We start from the raw sequence: 18,299 nt of genomic DNA, 5'->3' as shown, positions 1-18,299 counted from the left end.
TTTTCTCCTCCAAATGGCTCTAGCTTGTGTCAAGTTGTCAAAACACTAACCAGGACAGGATCTTTTATTTCCTCCACCATGTACTCTGAATCCTTCTGTGGATTGTAAGGTTTTGGATCCCACAAAGAGCAGGAATCTAGCTTGCACTGTCTTTTCTGAGTATTCTGTCAGAGGTAAGGTCAGCAAGACAGCATCTCTATCTAACCACTCTTACATAAGCTAATTCCCAACGAGTGGTCATTTTGACCTTAGGAACAATTTTTACTACATATAGCAATGGTCATGCAACCTCGGGAAACCTGGTGACTCTCTTGTCCTTTATGTGTTACTGTCAAGGGCTAAGATTTTGTTTTAATCCTTTAACCCTTTTTAGGACATCTCTGTATCATACACTGGACCGACCCCATTCATTAAGCAGGCATGCTATCCCATACCACATGGAGGAAGATAACCTCATGGGGACTTCCCTCCTGAACTCCCCTCCCAGACTGCCCGCTTGGGACTGCTGACACAGCACACTATCCCATACCATATAGGGAAAGGTAGCCATGTTGGGATCCCCACCCCATCCCCATATGCTCATAGGGTATTCCAGCCTCAGACTGTTCGACCACAGTTCCATCCCCTGTGATCCCTAGCCAGGACCATGCAATCACTCCTCCCAAACTTACCTCTGGATTGAGTCCCCACTTGGGCACCATTGTGTTGTGCCATTTCCTGGAGAAATGTAAACAATTATCTACTAACCCCCAATAGTGAACCCATGACAGAATGAAGTAAGAATACTACCCAAATCCAACCTGGTGAACCAATGAACTTATTGGCATTACTTCTAGGAATGTGGTGAGGGGTTACTCATAGGATCATAAATAACTGGATGACCGCTGTATCAGAAAGCCCACCCCAGCACCAGTGATGTGGTCATGAAAGCTGGAAACCTGGGGCTCACTGCACTGCCTTCAGGCAGCTCAAGTGTCTCTCTGATGAAGAATGTCTCTTCCTGGTAGGTGGTCTGAGAGTATCTCTCAGAAGTCCTTACTGCTTATCCAATTTTGGGAAGGTCGGAACCTAGTCAATCTGGTCAGTTTCAGGGACTTCCTAAAGCTTTTGAGTTGTTTACTTCCTGAGTTTAAGGAGCTTCCCTAAGGAATGGAGTATTTCTCATCCCTTTAGATCAGTTGTTCTCAACCTTCCTAATGCTGAAATCCTTTAATACAATTCCTCATGGTTGTGGTAACCTCAACCATAAAATTATTTTCATTGCTACTTCGTAACTGTAATTTTGCTACTGTTATGAATCATAATGTAAATGTTTTTTACAGATAGAGATTTGTTAAAGAGATCACAATGCACAGGTTGAGAACCGCTGCTTTAGAACATCCTGCATCTTAAGATAGACTGTTTCATCTCAGAGGGAATTGCTACATGACAAGTGCCAAACAACCTTTCCGGCTAAGCGTGGCTATTCTTTCCAGTTCCAGGAAAGCTGGAGATGGTAGCTTCCTAAGGAGTAACGGCAATGAAGACTTTTCCTATCTTAGTACATTATTCAGTCTGTCCTTGTGCAGTGAGAATCATGAGTTCAAGATTAGAATAGGTAACATGCAAGACTCTTGTCTCCAGGAAAATATCTATTGATCTGCCTTGTACTTTGGACAGCTCTTTTACATAAGCGAGATTTTGTAAGAGGCATGAAATCATTTGAAAAATACTACTTGACCAATTTATACAGTTCTCTCTCTCTCTCTCTCTCTCACACACACACACACACACACACACACACACTCACACACACACACACACTTTGTTTATACAAAATTTCTCATGTAGTCCGTTGGCCTGCAACTCACTATGAAACTGAGGATACTCTGAACTCCTGAACTTCCTGCTTCTGCCTCCCACGTGCTGGGATTACAGCCATGTGCCATCAAGCTCATCCCCTTCTCCCCCACCCCCCCATTTTGAGGTTTTGTGGCAGGGTCTCACGGTGTAGCCCAGGCTGGCCTAGCTCAGGCTTGAATATAACTCATAGAAATCCTCCTGCCTCAGCCTTCCAGTGTTAGCATACAGGCACAAGTCACCTGCAGATCTTCTAAATGTTGACACATCTCATTATATAATATTTAAAAACTCAGCAGGCACACCCACTCATGAATGTTACCACCAGTCTCATCTGGTCTGGGAAGCTTCAAATTCGTCACAGCAGATAAAACTTTTACCAATTCCAGTTTTTACATGGAAGCTCCAATTTCATCGTTGGCAACCAACACTAATACTTCATTTCTTGAACCGACACACTCATTTCTTTTGTTTAGGAGAAATGGTATGACAAATACCTCCGTTCTGAGAATTACAGCTCATTATGTTGGGAGAATCCAGATCATGAGCTCCCAGCAATCAGACCCTGAGCACATCTCAGGATCTGTCCCTGTACAGAAGGACCCCTGCTCTGGTAGGTGGGCACTCTGCATTCCCTGTGGGACAGCAGCCCAAGACTTACTGTAAATAAAGCATACTTTCCATTTCATCATACATAGTATTAAAAAGGCGAACAAAAGGGTTAAGAGTTAATACAGTTACTCATTAAGCAGGGTGTGGAGGCACACACCTATAATCCCAGCACTTGGGTCACTGGGCGAGAACTAGGATCTTGGCTCACAAAGCAAGTTAGTTGGGGATGGAGAGATGAATCAATGGTTAAGAGTACATTTTTTTTTCTCCTGCAGAGGACCCTAGCTCGATTCCCAGTACCCTCAGGTGGCTCCCAACCACCTGTAAATCCAGGTCCAGGGATCTTCGGATGCTGCAGTCATCAGGCATGTACACACACATGCAAGCAAAACACACACATAAAAAAATTAAGTAAACCTTAATTTTTAAAAAAGACTAGTTATTTTACAACTTAATCTAGGACATCTCTAAACAAAACTAGCCGGCCCTTCCTTCCCCTTGGGGGAAAATAATCAATGCCTAGTGGCAGAGGAAATCCAAAGCCTCCTAGTTCAGTTGCCAAGTGCCTTGATCTCTGCTGACATGCCAGCACGTTTACTCGCTGTCACTCTTGTGTCCTAAGTGAAAATATCAGCAGGTGAAAGTGGTAGATAACAATTTATTATTGTTAGCAAATAGTTTTTGCCTGTGGATACCCTGCGCTTACAGGGATCTGTGAACGTCTCAAGAACTGTTCAAGTTACAGAACTACAATAGCTAACCCAGGCATGGTGGCACACACCTATAATCCCAGCACTGAGATCTCCTATCTCAGACTGTAATCCCAGGCTGAGACAGAAGGCTCTGTGTGAGTTTGAGGCCAGCCTGGGCTACATTGCCAGCTCCAGCATCAGCCTGCATGATAGGAATGTGTCTGTGTGCAAGGGCATGTGCATATCACAGTGTGTGTGTTTGGGGGAGCTCAGAGGACAATCTAGGATATTCACCCCCACCTCCTGATTCCACCTTGTTTGACACAGAGGGCATCAGGGCTCCATTGCGATTCACGATCCAGGTGAGCCGGCCTGCAGTCTTCTGTGGCCTCTCCTGTCTCCGGCTCCCATTTCACCATAGGTATGTTGGATTACAGATCTCCACTGTTCCACAGGTTCTGAATCCATTGTCACGGTCACCTGCAGAGCCTGTTCTCTGGCCCATTTGCTTTTCTTTTTAAACGACTCTTTAAAAAAAGATGTCACCCTAAGGCATGTAAAATGCTTTCACAAATATCTCATGGAAAAAAAAATGAAGACCAACTCCATCTGTGGTACTATTTGCTTTACTTCCTGAAAAAAAAAGTGGGGGAGGAGAGAATGAGAATTCAGCCCCAGGGGAGCGTACCAGGCATGTGAAGCCATCCATCTTGTGTGTCATGGTGAGCAGACTCAGTCCCGGGACTGAGAAGCCCAGCGGTGCTGGGAACTCAGGGCCCTCTGTCACCTTCTCTCCCACAATCCCCACCAGCTACAAAATGCTCACAGCACAGTCAGCCAGTCCGTCTGCCTGTCTGCCTATCTGTCGGTCTGACCCCTCCACACACGCTCTGCCATAGCTACTCTCACACAGCGTAAGTAACAAGCTGAACCAGGTGTATGTTACAGCCTCACAGTCACATAAAAGCCATAGAAAAAGTCCCAACAGCCAACCTCACGGTGCCGGAGCCACTTCTCGCCATTTCATAGTCACAGCTACAGGAGAACCTGGCCATAGACTCATTCATGACACTCAGATGACCAGTGTGGCCCCTATTCCAGGGCCTGGAGTACCCATGTACACACACACACGCTAAGCAGTCTGTGCGTACTGATGATAACACAGACTTTGGAGACATGCCAGCCTGGGCTTCAATTCAATCTCCACCACAGATTAATTGTGTAATTACTTAACCTGCATATCCTTAGTTCTAGAAAAAGGAGATCATTCTTACCTCATAAAATTTGATGTGAGGAAGACAGGAAATAACCTGGCAGATGACAGTAGATTGACCCAGTGTGCCCTGAGGAGTCACTGTAACTGCCATGTGTGGCTTTTGTCACCAGAGGGCATCAGGGCTCCAAGGTGTCTGTGGAATTTGTTGGAAGCAAATGTCCCAGGAAGGTTGGGGTTCCTAGAGTTTGAGGATATGTACAGACTGGGGGATGAAGCTGTGTGTTGAGGCTGGGGAGGTTAGGGTTAACCCAGCCAGGGTCCCTGTGTATTCTGGGCATGTAGGGCAAACTCTGGGAGGAGATCCCTGATGTGGGAGAGAGCGTGCACAGTCCCCAGACGTCAGGCTCCCTTCTCCCATTCTTACACCGAGCAAATCCTTTAATGCCACACATTGCCGGCCTTTAGTCACTGCTACCAGCACAGAGGAAGCCTGAGGACACGGCTCCAAGTCTCTCAGGGAGTACTAGAGGACCTGGAGCATCAATGCTGAGGAGCAGGCTCCTGACCACCAAGCCACTGTCCTCACAGAGACTCCCTCACTTCCCTTTCCTGGGTGGTGCCAGACCTTCCTGACCCAGCTGTCTTCCCTGGTACTCAGCCAACCCCAGCTGGGCTTTCCCCCTCTTCCAGCTTACTCCGCACCTGCTCTCCAGGGCCGGGCCCTGGTAAGAGGTTTATCAGACATGTGTGAGGAACAGATAAGACACCCGCCCCCCTGAACCCACAGGTCTTATCCAGCCCTGCCTTCCCAGCTGCTTGAACTTGTAGGAAACTGCCAGCAGAAGGAACCCCACCCACCTACGCAACAGGCCAGTGTCTCCAGCCCCTGAGGGCACTCTTCCCAGTGCCATCACTCCCTATGATGTCATCACTCGTAGTGAAGCTTTGTCCGTCATTCACGTTCATGAGAGTTACACAGAAAGAAGCTGGGAAAGTGGGGTCAGAAAGAAGCCCTCCCCCAGACACCGGGTCAGCAGCTGGACTGGGAGCAGGGGTGTCACAGAGTCCTCCCCCAGGCACCAGAGAGCTATTTTGGTGTTGGCTGCTTCACATATAGACACTCCTCTTCCTGTCCTCCCAATTCATAGAGGCCCTGGATTCAGCGGGAGCAGGGACAGCAGGCAGAATGTATCCTACCACAGGGAGGCATTGGGTGTCATCCTCAGGTCTGGAGCCAGCCCTGTCTTCCTCACAGAAAGACCAGAGACGCAATATCTGGAGTCCTAGGGGAAGAGGACCTTCTATGCCATCTCTTGAAACAGCACTGAGGAGGGAGAGACCATTGGAATGGCCAGTCAGATGAGCATAGCACCATAGACTGATGGTCACACACGTTAACTGGTGGCTGTCTCTCAAGGTGACCCAATAGCACCATTGCAGGCTGATAGCCACACATTGTCATAGCCATAGTCTTGACCACACATGGACTCCAGATGGACACATACTGAACCACACACCAATACTCCAACAAAGATACAAGCCAAACACCTGTGTGGAGGTGGGAGCCTCTTCTTTCTCAGGGCCATGTTCCCAGCACACAGTAGGGGCTTGACAATATTTGGTTTAGCGGCCCCTGAGTTTTACGGATCTTGTGATTGGAGTCGGATGGGACCTGAGGAAAATTCATTCTTCCTGCAGTCCCTCTCCAGGACCTCGGTGGGAGCATGAGGAAGGCATATTTTTTTTTTTTTTTGGTCATGGCTACTCCTCAGCTCAAACCAGTCACATAGGGCCAACACTCCCCTTCTTCTCTTCAGTGAACTAGGATATTGGTACTCTGCAAGTTGGATGCTCGGAACATTTGGTGGTATAGTTGTTCAACATTATGGCCATGGGTTTTGAGTCCTCTACTGCATTGGGAATGCTGGCTTCCTTGGCATTGTAGAGCTCTGTTAAAGGTATTTAAGAATCTGGGCATTGATTGCTCTGGAGATTTGGACGTCTACCTGGATGGGGCCAAAATCAATGCTTCCTGTCTGTATGCCTGATTTCATTCAGGGCCACTGAAGTCCAGCCTGGGTTGACTTAAGCTGGCAAGAGTAAGAGTTGGGGGTGATACGAGATGACCCAACAGGCACAGGGAGCCCTGGAGAAATCCACGAATCTAAGCAACTGTTCTACACTGGGTCAGGGCAGGGAAGGAGCCATGTACTGACAGCTGGGTTTGAAGTTCAAGAGAGGATGAGTCTGAGAGCAAAACCAAGGCCGGGTCCTCCTGACAAAGCTTCCTAGTCCCTGAGGCTGACCCTCTAAGGAGGGAAAGACCACTGATCAAGCCACACTCAAACTTAAGGTAAAGCCCACCTTGAATTCCTCAGCAGGGTGTTCAGCGCACCTCCATCAAGGTGCCTCTAAAAGTGGCTTAAGTCTGATCATTCTCTTCCTGCACCTAGGCTGACTCTGGTTAAGTCCTCTGAGGTACCGGACTTAATCCTGCTGGCTTGTTGGTCTTGTTGGTGAAAACAAACAGGCATCCAGCCAGAACTGGGGGATCTGATGGTGGGCCCAACCCTCCCAGGAAATACCTCTGCCTCTAACTACAGGTTCCTGAGACATGCTTCAGACCACAGTGGGTGTGGCTGAGCACTGCCTGCCCACTTGCTGTCCTGTCCTCAGGTAGCAGGCTGCTGGGGTCTTGACCCCATCTTCCCTCCTGTCTATCCTCAGTCCTTTCTCCCACTGGCTGGCCATGTCTTTTCTTCCTGTAGGCCAGCTGCCCAGGGTGGGGACCTCCCCGCCAGGCATGAAGGCCATCCCAGCTCTGACCTGGGCTAGGCCTGGACCTGTCTCCCCTGGGACCTCATTCTGATTGGAAAAAAACAGACACTCTAGTTCCTGTCTCACAGAGACAACTTTTCACCAGAGTCTCTCTCAAGCCTCACCTCAAGACCCACTGTGAGCAACTGTGTGACTGTCCTCAGGTTTTTATGAATCAGATGGTAACGTACACACATCCATTAACCTTTGTATACAAATATACTTTCTGCTGTGTCACTGTTAGTCTAGCAAAAACCTCACAGTGAGCATCCCCAATTTCTCCAAATGCCCCTAAGAAAATCTTCACCCCCATACCTTTCGCTTAAGCACTTGGTTGCTCCTGAGATCCCAGACTCCCTGGTAGCACACTCTGCACACCTCCTGCTCTTCCCCCTCCCTCAGCCTCAGCCCTAGTCTGGTGTGTAGCCTGGGTGTCTAGGTCTCAGTACCCTTGCATCAGGTTCCCTTCAAATGGGTTCCTTAGAGACTTACTTTCACTGGGTTATTAACAAGAGAGTTAGAGGCAGAGACAAAAGGACTGTCAGAAGTTCAAGGTGGGCAAATTCCATGCCAGCCAGAGCTACATACATAGTGGGCCACTGTCTCAACACACATGCACACACACCTACACACACATATGCACACATGCACACACACCTACACACACATATGCACACACGCGCACACACACCCAGCACAGTGGCTGGCACATGCCTCTAATCCCAGCACTAGGGAGGCAGACTCTGAGTTTGAGGCCAGCTTAGTCTACAGAGTGAGTTCCAGGATAGCCAGGGCTACATAGTGAAACCCTGTCTCAAGAAAAAAAATGCCAATACATTTAATTTTTTTTCTTAGAACCCTCTTAATGCCTTTTAGGTTCATCTCATCCCTCCCTCTACCTGGTGACTTCTCAACAACTTCAAACCTGTGGATCTTGGGAGGGAGCCCTTTTTGGATAATCTAGAAAAGAGGTAGTGTAGAAAAGACCATAACAATTTGTAGAGGAAAAATGAGAAGTGCTTGGGAACCAGGACTTGAGCACACACACGACTATACAGCTTGTGGCAGGACCCACAGCTACTCTTCCAGAGGCTTCTGCACAAGCATAGTCAAGGGCACAGACACACGGTTGCTTAAGTGGTCCTGGCAAATGGCTGTGAATCAACTGTGTACTAGAGAGAGGCAGAACTGGGGGGGTCTTCTGGCTGGACACCTGCTGTCCTTTTCAGTGATTATAAATTAACAAGGTGGATTCTCAACACTGGTTGGTCTTGTGCAACTTTGACATGGATGCACCTGCTTTTTGGAGCCCGAATGTCAATAAACAAACGTTTCCTGGCTGGACAATGATGAGGACTCAGGGCGCAGAGCGGAATCCGGAGCATGTCCCTCCAGACTGGAGCCATCACTGAGCACAGGCCCCGGTTCCTCTGGCAGTCAGTACTGTCTGCTTTGATGGAAAGTTGGTGGTTGGTTCAAGGTAAGAAAATGTGGAAGCCCATTCCCGATGCCAGGCCCCACTGCCTGTCTGGAGCAATGCGTTTCACGTGGGTATGCATTTCTTTAACTCTTCCTCTCCATTTTGCAGAGGAGGAAACCGGAGCTCAGCAAAGCACCTTTTGGCAGAGACTGCAATCCAGATTATCTCTTCTCCTGAGGAAGTAGGTAGCACTACCACCTGGGTAGGGCTGATCAAATCAGTGTTGGAAAGTTCCTGGAGAAAGGTCTCCCCAGCCTTGCAATTCCAAGGAGTGGGTCTCAGGCCTTACTCAGCTGTGCCCACAGTCTCTAGCGGCGCTACTCCAAAGGGAACGGAATTTGCTCTTGACTTCTCTCTAGGGGGAACGCAGGCGCAGAAGGCCAGGGGCCTGGCGGGCTAACAGCAGCCCCAGCCCCCCCAAAGCGCCCCAGGCCTTCTGGCTTCGTTCCAAGCCTAGCCCTAAGGGGAGGACATCTGCTTTTTCCAAGGGTCCCAACCGAAGGGCAGCGAGTCCGGAAAGAAGAAGGGGACTCCTTTGCCGAGTCCCACTCCCAGGGGTTCATGAGGATCAATCATCTGAAAGCTAGAGCCACTTGTAATTTTATTCCCTGGTAGGAGGAGCCTGAGTTGTCGGCACGCGGGAGGGAGGAGATGGGACCAGGGCGGGGGAGGGCGGCCAGGGGAGCCGCTCAGGGAGGGGAGGGACTTGGCTAGGTTTCTCAAGCCTTCTTCACTCTCCAAACTTTCACCAAACTCTTAGCCCCCGCCTCCACGAAACCAAAACACAACAAGCTCTGGAGGAGCAGCAAGCAACGCGGCGGGGCGGGTGAACTGGCGGCTGCAGAGAGCCTCGGGAGGCTGATGCAACTTTCCCCTTTAAGAAAGCCACCTGGGCGCACCGCGGTGCGGACCCAGCCAGCCTGGGCCGGGGGCTGCAGTATGGTAAGGGAGCGGCGGGAAGGGGGATTTGCGGCCCGCGCCTTGGTCTGTCCTGTCGTGATTCTGGGCGTTTCTGTTACTCTGGGAGGCTGAGTCCCAGGCGTGTGGATGTGTGTGTGGTGCGTGGATGCGATAGCGTATGCTTGCGGGCATCGGTGGCTAAGAGTGTGAGTGCTAGCACCGGGATGTCTGTCGTGCCGCGAAGGTCGGGGTAGGTGCGCGAGTCTGTGTGTCATCGCTGTCACCAAGGAGCTAAAGCAGACGGGAAGGGGGGGTGCTTTCGGAATGGGGGGAGCTGCGTGCCGACGCCGGCTTGGTTGGGGGTGGCTGGCGCGGGGCTGTGCGCGCGGCGCCGGAACCGGAGTGTGTTCGGTCCGTCTGGGGCGCCAGTGGGTCTGCGACGCGGAGCCGGCGGCGGGGTCTATGCCCGGCGTGCAGCCTCTTGCCCCACCTCCTCTCCTAGCTGTCCTGGCTACCTATCTAGCCGCCCCAGCCGGCGGCCTCCCTAATCTGCCCGCCCACTCGCTCGCCGGGTGCTGGTTCCCGCGCGTCCGTGGTTCCTGGGAAGCAGCGAGGAAGAGCCCCAGCGCCCCCCCGCCCCGCTCTCTTTTGTCCGCGACTCGCGTGGCTGAGGCAGTGGGAAGAGATTGCAGGCGGGGAGTGGTTTTGGGGGGCTGCTACTCGGGGGGTGGGGAGAAATCCGCGCCCTGCCACTCTAGCCTTCCTTCTGGGCGCGCCTGGGGCGAGTGCCGGCGGCCACAGGTGAGGCCTGGGTTCCCGCAGCTCCGGGGCCCGTGCCCCCAGCCTGCGCCCCGCAGCAGGCAACCACGCACGGGCTGGAGTAGAGGCCGGCGAGCCGGGAGGGGGCTCGCCCGCAGACCCGGGAGGGGCCGAGGACAGGCGGGGGCGGGGCAAGGGGGCGGGGACCTCGGCACCCCGGTACTTTTCCACCGCGGGGGGCGGGGCGGCCTCCTCCACGCCAGCTGAGAGGCGCACACGTGGTGGCTGATGTAACGCCGCCCCCCAACACACCTTACACCCTGATTAAAGCGGGCCGGTCTCATTTCGAGGAAGTGGGCACTCCGGGTGGTGCCGTGGTTCCAAAACCGACCGCGCCCCACACTGCCCGCCCGCCCGGGGCCTTGGAGTCGTGGCCCGGCCGCTACTTAAAGGGGCCGCACCCCCTCTCGGGCCTGCTTTCCTCAGGCCACGCCCCTCGCGAATCTCTCTTAAAGGAGCTGCATACCCACCCAGTTGTCTTGACAGCTCCCTCACAAAGCCTGTTCTATTCCTTTTTTCTTTTCTTTTTTTGGTTTTTTTGAGACAGGCTTTCTCTGTATTTCCTTGGCTATCCTGGAACTTGCTCTGTAGAACAGATTGGCCTTCAACTCAGAGATCTGCCTGCCTCTGCCTCCTTAGTGCTGGGATTAAAGGTGTGCGACACCACCGCCAGCCCTCGGGTTCTATTTCTTTATTGAAGCAAGTCTGAGGCTATGATCTCTGGAAGATAAAGGGTAAGAGGCAAAGGACAGGCAAAAAAGAGCTTAGAGAGGAAAAAGAGAGTAAGCCGTGATTGAACCTGTTCTAGAACAGGGGAGAACGCTGGGCATGCTCGAGTGTTTCCAAAGACCTCAGAGAAAATGCCGCCTTACTCATCTTAAATTCAGCCAGACTGCAGTGGTACAGCTCCCAGGACGCAGGAAATCACACGTCTGCCCTGGCAGAGCTCTCCAGCTAGAGGGGGACTCACTTGGACACCAGCAAGCATGCTGCTCTTGTGACTAGCATGCTAATCAGTACCCAGCTGTCGTGAGGGGGTGCTGTGGAAAGGTTGATGGCAGCAGGAGGTGCAGGAAGGCTTCATAAAGACAATGGCATGGGGACTGGTTTTGAAGTAGGTAGACTATGTGCAGGTGAAAACTGGGGCCTGACAGGCAGGGAGGCAGGAGCTCCTCAGAAGGCTGGAGTGTCATGTTAAGCAGATGGCAGCACAGTGGCTGGCTTGGGACCCGGTGCACGATACATCATACACCCAACACTGTTCTGACGCTGCTTCCGTGCTACTGAATAGTGACCATACCTCCTGCCAGACTGTCAAGTACCTGAGGTCACAGAGACCTGTTGCCTTCAGTCACCAGTTCTTGGTTCAGGTGGACCCCTAAAATTGGTCTGCCTGGGGGCCGGAAAGATGGTTCAGTGGTTAAGAATGCACACTGGGCCTGGATAGATGGTTACGAGCACTGGCTGCTCTTCCAGAAGACCCGAGCCTAGTTCCCAGTACCCATGTCAGGAGGCTCACAATCGCTTGTCACTCCATCTTCAGGAAATGTAATGTTCTCCATAAGCACCAACCCCCTGTCTCTACTCTACTACGTGTGGGTACACGTACACACACACACACACACACACACACACACACACACACACACTTTAAAAAGCCAGGCATTGATGGCATATGCCTTTAATCCGGGCACTCAGGAGGCAGAGGCAGGCAGATCTCTGAGTTCGAGACCAATGTGGTCTACAGAATGAGTTCCAGGTCAGTCGGGGATACACAAAGAAAACCTGTTTCAAAAACCAAAACAAACAAAAAACCCTATATACTGCACTTGCAAAGAACTCAGAGGTTCCCAGCACCCACACCGTGGGGCTCACAGCCACCTGTAACTGCAGCTCTAGGGAATCTAACACCTTCCCTGTAATGACATGCACATACTCAAACGTGCACGCAATTAAGAATAAAAATAAATATATATATTTTTTAATTGGCCCACCTGACTGCTTCCTGGTAACCATGAAACCAGGAGCTTCGCATGCACACATTAATGAGTAGATCTGAAACCATATGCGAAAACCCTTCCCGCCTTTAAAAAGAAAAAGTCCGTTTGACAATCCCATTTGGGGAAGAGGAAAGTCACAAGTAGTAAAGGGCTCAGTGACCCTGCCAGCATCAGCCTTGGAGGCTCACACCCAGCCCAGTCAGCTCGCCCACTTCAGGCCTCTCCCGCTTTGCCGCAGTACCGGTCTTCTTGTCCCTGGGACTGCTTCCAGCTTCCTCTCATTGCACCAGCAGCAAGCAGGGACCCCCGTTTTCCCTCACCGCCGGCAGGAAACCAATTCATCTCCAAGCTCCATTTTGCTACTGTCTAAAATCCTCTCTCGTTGGGGCCCCTTGGCTTGCACCATCATCAGTTTCATGATCCAAGACCCTTCCTCTCTGTCCTGGCTCATATTGTTCCTAGTTGAGAACTTCTCTTCCACGATTGCTTCTGTGTTTTCTCTACACCGTGTAGAACAATTCATATTGTCTCTCTTTTTAGTAGTTAATTTTATGTGTGTGTATACCTGAGCATGTGTATGTATACAACATGTGTGCAGTGCCCAAGGAGGTGAGAAGAAGCCATCAGATCACAGATGGTTGTGAGCCACTGGGAATCGAACCCAGGGCCTTTGAAAGAACAGTTAGTACTCTTAACCACTGAGCCATGTCTCCAGCCCCTTGGTTTATTTTTGTTGTTGCTGTAGTTTGTTTTTGGTTCTTGTTTGGTTGGTTTTTGTTGTTTTTCAAGATAAGGTTTCTCTGTGTGGCACTAGCTGTCCTGGAGCTCACTCTGTCGACCAGGCTCGAACCCACAGATTCACCTGCCTCTCTAGTGCTGGGCTTACAGATGTGCGCCACCACTCCCAGAGGTTTTGAAATGGGGTCTTCCTATGTCGCCCAGCCTCCTGAGTACCTGGGACTATAGGCAGGCACCACTACATCCAAGGAGTGGTGCTTTCACAGTGCCGCTTCCAGAAATCCATTCTTCTCCCAGCTGGTCTGATGCTTAAAAGCCTTTAATAGTCACCAGTGTCCGCGGGACTGAGATGGCTATCCAGACCCCAAAGGCCCTTGCCCTGCTTATCCATCCATTTTACCTTTCTCTTTTGCAACCAGAGCTTTGCCGTTTCATATTCTCCAGTCACCTCTGCCCTCTTCTTCCCTTCTTTACCATTGCCAATTGTCCTTTTGCCCAGAGAAGCCTCCCGGACTGTCACCTGCTATAGAGTGTATATATAGAGTTTTCTCCAGCACACTGTTTTATCTCCATCTGTAATTATTTAGTTTGACATCCTCCCTGCCAACGCCACCCCCACCCTTGCCACACTACTATCTAGGATGTAGGAAGGCAGAGACCTTTGTGTTCTTGGTGCCCAGAGCAGACTGGCAATAAATATTTGTGGAACAAATGAGTGTAATTGTAGTCAACCTTAAAATGCTTGCTAAACAGTTCAGGCCATATCCTGTTGGCTGTGTAAAACCCTAGGAGGTGATTGAAGCGTTAGGGTTTTAGGAAGATTAATGGATGGGAAGAGAGGAAAATGGGGAGATAAGACAGAAATTGGCCAGAGACCCCCTAGAGTTATCAAGGGAGTTATAGCCAGCCACATCCTCCAGAAACGTCAGACTCAAAGAGGTCAGATCACACTTGGAATTGTAAGTAGTGAGTACCTGAGGCCAAACCCAGCCCAGGTCTACTGGATCCCAGAGCTGAAGTCTTCATTATACTCTCTAGTGACCCTGGTCTGCTGCTTGTTAGTGTTGCTCCATGTATGGGTTGGAGCAGATCTGGGGCTGGGTATTTCAGGTCTTTGGGCCTAGATGAGGGCCTGGCATACTATAGACATTTGATGGGTAGTTAATTTTTTCCCCTAGTCCTATGAATCCCACCCATATGGAGCCAACCCAGGGCCCTAGCCTGCTTGGTAGTCAAGTACAACCGCTGGCCTGTGCTCTAGTACTCCGTTGATTCCCCTTGAATGGATGGATAGGGCCGTTTCCCAGAAATGGTAAAGGCAGGAGAACCACCATATTTCACACCACCTCATTCTCCTGGTGCAGATGCTAAGTAGTCTCATCCTTGCTAGTGCAGGGAGGGCAGGGGCTACGTCTGAAGTCCGTACTCAGTATTCCAGTGACTGCCTGGGTGTGATCCAAGATGTCTGTTGTAAAAGTTGCCTCAAGCCTTTCAGGCTAGGCATTGGCCTCTCTGCAAATCACAAGATGCTTCAGTGTGTCCTGGTGAGGATATGCTGTAGATGCAGACCTAGGATGTTCTTAGTTCACTGAGCTGTCCAGAGGATCCAGCCTCCAGGAGGTGGTTCATGATAACACCGCCTGCCGTGAAGCCTCATTTTCATTATTACTGGTTCTCAACAGAAAAAAGGCAACTTGGGGAAGTCAGACCTACTTGCTGAAGGGTTCAGGGATTGAAGAGAATGAAGGAATGATTGCTTCTTGAAGGGCACAGGGCTTTTTTAAGAGAGCACCTTTGAGAGGCAGAATCCAGCCCTGGTCACTGTCTGGCTACTTCCCTCCTATCCAGAAGAGGAAACCAAGTGGCTAGGACAAAGGACCCAATGAATCAGGGCCTGATTTGTATAAGTAAACAGTGGCTTACCTTTCCTCCAGACTTTGACTTCCTGTGGGTGAGAGGTGGCCCTTGGTAGGTGGCTGTTGGCTACACGAGTGATTCTGGATAGACTTTAGAGTGGAAATTATCAGTGGCAGAGCCAAATCTTCCCTGGGGCCAGACCCTGTGAAGGTTGAACCACATAGTCTGTCTAACCCCGGGTTTTCTTCCCTTGATGGAGTCCTTCAGGGCTCTCAAAGTTTGATCCCTCCCGAGACCTGTTCTGTCCACATCTGGCACTGATGTGTGAGCTTTGCCATGTGACTCGATCCTCCCATTTTTCCCTCCTCCTCTCCAGCTCACCTGCTCACCACATGGCTCTTAGATGCTTCCTGTACAATCCCAGGTTGTCAAGAACCTCACCCCAGGACCCCTGGCTCACCAGTTCCCCTTCATTGTAGCTCAGCCTATACGAGATAGCTGACCACTGTGCTAGGACGTAGGCCCAGGGGTAAAGGAAACTCAGTCCCGAGCCCTCAGGTAACCACTGACTTGGGGTCACGCGGCTTGGAACCAAATATGTGTGACGTGATAAGAGCACGAGTACAAGTTGGTACAAAGCAGAAAGAAGAAGCTGTTGCTTGCCCTGCTGGAGCAGAGTTGGGAAGGACCACAAAGAGGAGGTGCCATTTAGGCCCAGTGCCAAAGGGCTTGCAGACTTTCCCGTGGTACAACTGGAGGACTGTGTTGTAAAAGCAGGAGGTGTGACTACATCTGGTATGTCCTGCATGACCAGTGACACAGCCACAAGCCCAGCCACTCTGGAGCACAAGCTGAGTGGCAGTTGGGGCAGGGCGGGGGGCTGTGGTTGCCTGGTTGGGGAGTACCCACTGATCCAAGCTGACCCCCTCCCCTCCTGGGGAAAGGTTGCAGCCATTCACACAGATGATGAAGGACTTGGACCCCATCCCAGTTCAGTGTTCATTTTTTATCTTTTATAGGATTGGGCATCTGGAGAGTCAAAAATAGACCTTTGCCCATTGGGACAGGAAGCCTAGAGAATAAGGGATCTGGGGGGAGGGTTGAGAAGGCAGCTAGGAAAGGGCTGGATCCCAGGGTCCGTCAGAAGGGAGTGGGATGCCGGATGGCCTGGCAGAGGGAGTCGGCGCGGAGAGAGAGGGACGTTAGGTTATGTTAGAATCCAGCCTCTGCTCAGATCAGACCTCAGTGTCTGCAGTGGACTCCTTTCACAGATGCCCACAGGCTCCATACTGGGACGCTGTCTGTGAGTCCCCAGCTAACAGACATCCTGGGGCCTCTCACCTAGGAAGGCCACTCTGAGTATTGGTACTATACCATGTTCCTTTGTTCCTTCCCTGCTACCTGGCTGAGAATGGCTTGGGCTGTGAAACCATCCCCATCCTCAGAAAGTTTATGAAGAGACTCTGACTTACTTCTGCTGTGCGGGATAGACTTTCTTACTTGAGAGTCCCTGTCGTGCTGTCTGTCTCCAGTGCGAGGACCTGAATTGTCTTCAGAGACCTACTGTTCTGTTGCCTTCCTGTGTGTCTGTCCATGGCATTAGCAACCTTTCTTTTTTTCCTTTTTTTTTTTTCTTTTTTTTTGGTTTTTCGAGACAGGGTTTCTCTGTGGCTTTGGAGGCTGTCCTGGAACTAGCTCTTGTAGACCAGGCTGGCCTCGAACTCACAGAGATCCGCCTTCTTCTGCCTCCCAAGTGCTGGGATTAAAGGCGTGCGCCACCAACGCCCGGCCATTAGCAACCTTTCTAATAAACTTGTTACTCCCTGGCAATCCCTCTCAGTGTCCTTACCCACCCACTCCCGGCCTCCAAAAGAAACAAAACGAAACAAAACTCTCACACATTACTTGTTCTGGAGAGCCCAGAGGGCCTGCCTCGTCTAGAGCCTTACCTCGCTCTGTTTCCTCCACAGCTCTTGAGGCCCGTTGTCTGAAAGCAGAATCTGCAAGTGTGATCCAGGTCTCCAGATCCACCAACCCACCGCTACCATGGTAGGAAAAGGTGCCAAAGGAATGTTGGTGAGTACAGGGGCCAGACTTTAGAGAAGAAGGGTATCTATCATAAACTCTGCCCTGTGAGATCTCCTGCTAGCTGCTTGTCTTGGTAGGGGGTCTAAGAGGTCCCACAAGGCCGGGGTTGGCACTACCATGGCTCCAAGTGCCAGGGCTGCCCCAGGTCTGGGCAAGTAGTAGCCCCTTACCCAGCCGTATAGACAGTATCAGCCTCCAAGCTGCAACTGGGCTGGTTCTCCCATAGGCCCAGCAAAAGCCTGCAGGGAGCAGAGGGCATCTGTCCCATACTGGTCATTAGAGGTCCTGTAGAGTAGACAGGTTGTCCTGTTGAGAGGACAGTAGGACACCTGTGACTTTTCCCCATGTCCACCCAATGCTGGGCATGCTCAGACCTATCCAGTTTCCCCCACTTCTCTGCGGCCTTCTCACTGCAGGAAGGAACAAATACCTTGCTAGGCTTTTCAGATAAGTCCATTCATCTACGTCCCTAACCACAGCCCTTCTTTTGCCCTTGACCTTAGAGTTCAGGAAAGGTGCCCGGTGAGGCCTTCAAAAAGCAGGGGCCTAGGTTAAGCCCCTCCCCACCCCCACGTTCCTGAGATAGAGTCCCACTATACAGCTCTGGGTATATAAGTGAGACTTGCCATGCAGATGAGATCTGCCTGCTTCTGCATCCCAAATGCTAGGAGTAAAGGCTTAGATCCTTTCTCCAGCCCCTATCAGAACTTCCAGCTCCCGACCCCAGACTCGGTGCCTCATGCCTACTCTAAGGTGAACCCTTCTTTCAGAGTGGGCCTGACCATGTGCAGCCATGCTTGGCCCTGTGTCACTCACTGATGGGCGAGGCAGGGTGCCACTGGATGCAGGAGCCAGAAGATAGTCGTAGATCCTGTCCCTAGTGCTAGGTTGTATGTTTCCCCCTGGATCTTGTTTCAGGGAGAAGCCAAACTGGGCAGTTGTTGAGGTGGAAGCCAGTGACAAAAGATAGCCCCTCTTTCACCAGCCCCCACCCCATCTGCCCCTTCTACTGCTTTCTTTATTCAGTGAAAGGCTGACTGGCTTCGGGTCTCTACTGAGCCCTCTCCAAATTAATTCTGTCTCTCACCAAAGATTTCTGTGATTCCAGGGCTCTGACCTGGGGGAACAGATTGTGAGAGGGTTCAGATCCTTCCTCCAGCTCTGTCCAAAGCCTTCAGATGCCAGCCCTTGGCCCAATCTCTCAGGCCTGTTCTAGAGTTACCCCTTCCTGTTGGAATGGG

The 18,299-nt window shown here is 51.1% G+C and overlaps 1 protein-coding gene across 3 annotated transcripts in view; it reads left to right on the top strand.

Annotated features, from left to right (window-relative positions):
* Positions 1-9,359: 9,359 nt before the first annotated feature.
* The window catches only part of Slc6a9 (solute carrier family 6 member 9), a 34,231-nt gene continuing 25,291 nt past the window's right edge, over positions 9,360-18,299 (top strand). For 2 of the 3 annotated variants that reach the window (XM_040756833.1, XM_005083905.4), the window contains exons 1-2: positions 9,360-9,598; positions 16,941-17,046. Coding sequence is in view for 2 of the 3 variants with exons in the window: in XM_005083905.4 (XP_005083962.1) it covers positions 17,017-17,046 (30 nt within the window). In the remaining variant the exon portion in view is untranslated. Of the gene's footprint in view, positions 9,599-9,787; positions 9,807-16,940; positions 17,047-18,299 lie in introns of those variants that run through there. The other variant, XM_013123412.3, reaches the window with a different exon arrangement.

Source organism: Mesocricetus auratus, unplaced genomic scaffold, assembly GCF_017639785.1.
Source record: "Mesocricetus auratus isolate SY011 unplaced genomic scaffold, BCM_Maur_2.0 Super-Scaffold_100014, whole genome shotgun sequence".
NCBI lineage: Eukaryota > Metazoa > Chordata > Mammalia > Rodentia > Cricetidae > Mesocricetus > Mesocricetus auratus.
This window is presented reverse-complemented; position numbering and strand designations above follow the sequence as displayed.